The following is a 6,000-nucleotide window of genomic DNA, read 5'->3' as shown; positions in this document are numbered from 1 at the left end:
GTCAGACGGCAGCCAATCTCATATTTGTGAAAATTAAATCAACATAAGCCCTGGGTTCCTATTTCTACTTTATGACTTTAATATCACTCCCTCTTCAGATCCATGGCTCTGATTAATTTGTCCAGGTGGCAGGAGGACAGGAGAGGGGGGCCCTGAACTATAAAACGACTGGTCCCTGCAGTCTAAAATTAGGATCAGCCCTCTCCCAGCCTTCTTAACAGTCAGGTAATGGCCTAAAGGGCCGTTGGGTACAGGGTGATGGCCCATTGTCCTTTGGAGGGAGGAGGTATTGTCAGCTGGGATGAGAAGAATTGGGAAACTGGCAGAAGTGGAAAACATGGGCTTCTATCTCATCCCTCTGTGCCAAGATGATGGGTGGGGAGGGTGCTAGGTAGCAGGAGCAAAGCCCCCCTCACACCATTGAATCCGTATCTAGGCTGGTCTGGAGGACAGTGGAAGGCAGGGATCCCTGAGCTAATACTTTCATCCTGTAAGAAAACTCCCTTGTGTAAAAGGAGGGTTCAGGAGATCCACTTCCGGTGTGTTCAATCCTAGGGGGCAGAGTGGGCTACGGGAACCAGAGTAGGGGTCTTGCAAGTCCTAGACCTAGGTTAGGAATGGTCCAGGTTGGTGACTATGGCTGAGGCATAGATGAGGTCAGAAAGAATGCCCAGTGAGGTCTGGGGAGCAGCTCGCTCAGAAGAGAGGTGGGGCCCGGAAGACCCAGCTGGTGCCCAGGGGGCTGCAGCTTTAGCCCCCACCCATCCCTGGCCTGGACCCAAGCCAGGAGCTGGGCAGGAAGCATGTCGACACACAGAGGCACACTGAGCTGTGCTGTTGGAGGGTGGAGGCTGGCCAAGGGTCCAGGGCTCCGGGGACCGCTGGATGGTGTCCGGAAGAGAACAGGATCTCTGGGGAGGCTCAGGCCTGGGGCTTAGGCTTCCTGGCTTTCTATTCTTGATTCTCTTGGCTCTGCGGTTCTGGAACCACACCTGGTAAGGAAAGAAGGAGCCTCTTCTGGTTCCAGCATCCCCTCCCCCCAGGTACAGGGAAAGCAGAATCTGGAGGCAGGATACCCAGAGACAACGGACTGTGGGTCAAGCTTAGAAACTCACTGTGCAAGTGCACCCCCATCCTGAGGGGGGTGATCACAGCTCACCTGTATCTTGGCCTCAGGAAGAGAGGTGACCCGGGCCAGGTGCTCACGGGTGCCGATGTCGGGGTAGGGCCGTGCTGCAAACACTCGCTCCAGCTCCAGCAGCTGCCCTCTGCTGAAGGTGGTCCTCTTTCTCCGGTGGGGACCCAACCCACTGGCATGGCCTGCAGGCCACAGTGGGGGGGTCAAGCCAGGACTCCCTGTGAGAGCCTCCACCCGTCTCAAAGCCCCCAGTAGACCCTGAAGCCCCTACTCCCCACCCCTCTTCAGACTGCCCCATCACCTTCCCCACATCCTCCCCCTGCCCACCCTTTCCCACCAGATCACCTGCCGGAGATGCATCCACTGGGCTGGTCATGGAGCCAGCAGAGTGAGGAGCCAGACAGCCATGCCAAGGCTGTGCCCACACCAGTCCCCTCCGAGTGTGGGGATTTATCCTGCTCAGAGGCCTGGCCCCGCCTCCAGGAGGTGGGGAATCCCGGAGGAAAAGGGGCCTCGTGGGAATATGGGTGGGCAACCCTGCTCCTCCGGGGCTTCACCAAAGAAGCTGGCCTCATCTCCCCATCCTCACACTTCAAACTCTGGCAGTCTATGTCTGAAATCCTGTACTTTATGAAAATCCTCCCATGGTTCCATCCAGAAAGGCATGGGTGCTCCCAGGGCTTCAGCTGCGAGACTGGGTGGAGTTCTATCCCACGACTGAGATGGGGCTGAGAAAGCTAGACAGGATATGGAGGACGATGGGGACAGCAGATGAGCCGGAGCCACCCTCTCCTCAGCAGGACAGGGAGCAGATGTCACTACCAGATCACCCTCGGCTCTGCTTTAGAGCTTGGCCTGCTCCCCTGGCCCCCTAAGAGCCCAAATGGACTTCCTAGAGTCCAGGAACTTGGAACCAGAGGAGGTTCCACAGGTACATTTGGCAGGGGGGTAGTTTAAGAAAGATGTTATTACAGTGTTCTTGTCCTCTGAAGTCTTCTGGGCCACTTTTCCAAAAGAGATGGGTGCATTTGAATTTCCTTTTGGTCCCTGCTCTTCCCTGTGTCTCCTGCCTCAGTGCCCTGCACCCCAGACCCAAGACAGAGATTTCAAAACCCTATCATCATAGGGACAGGTTTGGGGGAGCACAGTGATCACCTTCCCAGGGGCTCTTGAGTGTCTGAGCTAACAGCATTTCAGGTCCAGGATGGGCAGAAAAGCTAAGCCACAGTCCACTACCTCCTGACCCCCTGCCCCTTCTAAGATCTGGGTCAGTGACAAGAGGCAAAACAAGCCCCAGGCTGGATAGGGTGGCTTGGTGACTCCTGTCATCCTTAAGAGGGGTTCAAGTCCCTGCTTAGCTGCTGGTGGGTTGTTGGGGACTGCTTGGTGCGGGAGGAAGGCTTGCACTCATGAGGCTCTCCCAACAGGTTTTCTGGCTCACTGAGAGGGCCTGAGCCCAACACAGGCTGGAAACAATGAGGATCTTCTCTGTCCTCTCCCCCAAGCCATCCTGACTGCCCGACTTCCCCTCCTTTACCCAGGCATACCCCTGCCTCCTGCCTTTCCACCTTGGTCAGGCCAGGAGTCCTTTTTTTTCTTTTGGCCACACTGCGTGGCACATGAGATTTTACATCCCCAACCAGGAACTGAACCTGGCCCCAGTTTCTTAACCACTGAACTGCCAGGGAATTCTCAGGACAGTAGTCTTAAACTCAGGGTCAAGGGATCTTTATTGAGCTGGAAGGAGGATGCTGGAGCAGGGAGCAGCAGTGACCAGCTGTTTGGACTCAGGCTGCTACGCTTGGCCAGGGACTGGACAGCCCAGCCAGTACTGGGCGATGGAGCGTGGGTAGGGAGGGATCACAGCGTCCACCCGCCGTGTGCGAAGGTTCACTCGGTAGTACTTGTCTGCAAGAGAGGTCGGGAGATGGGGCGTGAGACACAGCCTACCCATCCTGCCCTAAGAAGACCTGGGTGTCTCCTGGAAGGGTGAGTGAACATCCACCAGGCACCCGAGGACTCCGGCCTGCCTTGTCACCACTCAAGGGCTGTGGTCAGCCCCCAGGGACCAGGGACAGCAAGAACGACCCAGCCAGACCAGGTACAGGGCGAACAGGGGCTCCCACCTTCTGAGAAGAAGTAGACACTCTGGATGGGCTCACAGGTGGCAGGCACAAGCCAGTCCATCTCGAAGCTATCATAGTTGTTGGCTCCCAGGCCCAGCTCCTCGCTGGAGAGCCAGGACAGGAAGGTGGATCGAGATCGCCGGTAGGGGTTCTGGTTTCGGCCGCGGCCTCGACCACGGCTTCGGAGCGAGCGGTAGCGTTTGCGATGGCGGCGTGCAGACTTAGTCATCTTGGCCCGGGGGAAGCTGGGAGCTGAGCCTGAGACATAGATGTGGCCGGCCATAGCCGCATCCAGTCGTCCTGGCAGACCAAACCAGTTGCGGCTGATGAGCTGGGGCTGTCCAGCACCACCTGCGGTGAGGAAGGGGTGAATGCAGATCCTTGGTGGCCAAGGATGGGCTGTCTGCCTTGTCCAAGGACAGCCATCAGGCTAGTGGCAGAGCCCCCCATCCCGGCCTTTCCCCTGGCTTCCCTCCACCGTAGCCCTCCCCGGTTGCCCCAGTCACAGCCCCTCCTTCTGCTGGCTGTGCTAGGCAAAGTCCAAAGTGTGGGGTCCGGGTGGAGGCAAGCCTCCCTCCACCAACGTCAACAGAAGCAAAGTCTGGCCTGAGCAACCTGAGCAAACAGCTTTTGATTGATTGCTGCACAATTGCAGCCTCTCAGGCTGGCCCAGCCCTCCCTCTACCTGGGGGCTCCTAGCCCCCTGGACCGGGAAGCAAGACTCACGCTTCCACCCTCCCTCCGTACCATAGGAACCGCCCCAGAAGAGAAGTCGGAAGATGTCCACCCAGCTGTCCCGCTGCATCAGGGCAAAGTGTTTAAATGCGGCCGGCAGGGAGCTGCCTTCACAATCCTCTTGACTGGGCTGCTGCTGGAACACATATTCCCAGTAGTGGTTGCCTGGGGAGGGGTGGCCATGAGCAAGACTGGAAAGCCCCAAGGCTGTGGAAGTTGGGAGCTCCGGTGGGGGTTGGGAGTAGGGGAGGTGGGGTGTGGAGGGAAGGTGGGGGATAAACACAGGCCCGTCCCCAGTGAAGCGTGGAAGAAACCCAAAACTGCTCCACTGTCTGCACACCCTCCTGCCCACTTCTGAGTACCCTTGAAGAAGTAGACCCGCTCCCTGCCGTTGAAGTTGTGAGCGGGGAGGGCCAAGGCTGCGTCCACATCATCCGGAATACCCCCGAAGCCGTCCGAGATGTTTCGGGGGAAGTCAGGCTCCAGGACACCGTCCTGAAAGCGCCAGTACTGACTACCCTAAGGGGTTGGGGAGGAGAAGAGGGTGGGCAGGAAGTTGGCTGTGCACAGAGGCGCAAAATCCCCCAGTCAAGGCAGGCAGCTCTAGTTCCAGGCTTGTTGCTCAGGAGCTGAAGCCTTGGGCTTTTGTGTGCTCACAGAGCCCCAGCCAGGGACCACAGGCCCAAATCCAGCCTTCTTGCCCATGCTGGTCCTGGGCACAGCTGCTCTCAACTTCTACCCAGATACTCTCAACCCTGACCCACAGCACCCTGGGCCTGGCACCTTGAAGAGGTATGTCTTTCCCTGACAGTTGACACGGGTGAAGGCAGCATCAATGGGCCCCTCAATGCCCCAGACATCTCGGATGAGTTTGGGGTATCCAGGCCTCACTGCCTTTTCATCCAGCTCATAGCAGTACAGCCCTGGAGGGAAGGATATCGTGTAAGGGGGGATGCCCCTGGGACAGACCCCTACCCCCAAGTCCTGCCCGCCTTGAGTCACCTCGGAAGGCAAAGAGGGAACCATTCTTGAGGTCAGTGAAGGCATCAAAGGGTTTCCCACTGCACGTCTCCTCCTCTGCTGGGGACTCAGAGGTCCCTAGGTCACTGGTCCCCATCCCAGGCTCTGAGTCTCCCCGCCCAGGTGGTGGGACCTCTTTCTCAGGGTTGAGAACTGGTGCCTGGACAGGAGTCTCTAGGGTCTGAGCCTGCAGAACAGGGGCCAGAGTGGTGCTCTCGGGCTGTGCTTCCACGTTGCTGTTGACGGTCTGCGCGTCGCTGTAGTCATGGAACCCGTACTCATCTTCTGGCAGATGGAACACATCCCCACGAGTCACTGCGGGCAGAGAGGGTGGTGGTGACTCTCCAGCTGCACCGGGGACCCCAGGCCCGCCCAGCCGCTCTGCACGCACCTTGGGGCTTGCACTCAGCCATGAAGTCGGCACAGCAGCTCTGGTAGTAAGAACAGAGCTCGTCACACTGACACTTCCTGGTGGCGTTGAAGCCCTCGGTGCAGCGGCCCTTGCAGGACTCTGTGAGGAGCCCGTGTCAGCTGGCACGGCCAAGCCCAGGCTACCCTTTCCCACCCCACCTTGACCCCAGTGGCCAACAACACCCTCCCGCACCTTGGTCAGCCACAACAACCCACGCCAGCAGGGCCAGCATCAGAAGGGGCCTTAGGGATGTCATGGCGGGGCCTCCAGCCTCGAGCCTGGTGAACTAGGTTCCCGTGGTCTCTGCTTTGATGCCTGAGAAAAGGAGGAAGCGGAGAGATGGGGAGTGGAGGCGGGGGAACCAGAGAAGAGGAGCTGCCTTTTCTACTGCTCTGTTTGCTCCACCTCCAGCCCAGCCCCCCGGTGCCCCGACCCCAGAGGCTATTGCAGCAAAGGGTCATGTTCCTAGAACTGTGGGTCTGGGACAGCTACGAACAGGATCCTTGCCAAGCTCAGGGACCTCTCTGAAGAGGACTAGCGCAGGGAGCCTGAAGCGCAGAAAGAAGTCC

At 58.5% G+C, this 6,000-nt stretch overlaps 2 protein-coding genes across 2 annotated transcripts; both read right to left on the bottom strand.

Moving 5' to 3' along the window:
* Positions 1–611: 611 nt before the first annotated feature.
* Positions 612–1,514, bottom strand: SEBOX (SEBOX homeobox). The gene is made up of 3 exons (XM_070357340.1): positions 1,484–1,514; positions 1,160–1,320; positions 612–992 (listed from the first exon to the last, which is right to left on the bottom strand). Exons 1-3 carry the CDS (start codon positions 1,512–1,514, stop codon positions 612–614), a joined length of 573 nt encoding a protein of 190 aa, XP_070213441.1.
* Positions 1,515–2,933: 1,419 nt separating this feature from the next.
* Positions 2,934–5,687, bottom strand: VTN (vitronectin). The gene is made up of 8 exons (XM_005907246.3): positions 5,624–5,687; positions 5,411–5,530; positions 5,002–5,334; positions 4,783–4,922; positions 4,362–4,518; positions 4,012–4,164; positions 3,265–3,615; positions 2,934–3,046 (listed from the first exon to the last, which is right to left on the bottom strand). Exons 1-8 carry the CDS (start codon positions 5,685–5,687, stop codon positions 2,934–2,936), a joined length of 1,431 nt encoding a protein of 476 aa, XP_005907308.1.
* Positions 5,688–6,000: the final 313 nt, after the last annotated feature.

Source organism: Bos mutus, chromosome 19 (assembly GCF_027580195.1).
Source record: "Bos mutus isolate GX-2022 chromosome 19, NWIPB_WYAK_1.1, whole genome shotgun sequence".
In the NCBI taxonomy this organism is placed as follows: Eukaryota; Metazoa; Chordata; class Mammalia; order Artiodactyla; family Bovidae; genus Bos; species Bos mutus.
Note: the sequence above shows the minus strand (reverse complement) of the source record. Positions and strands in the feature narration are given on the sequence as shown.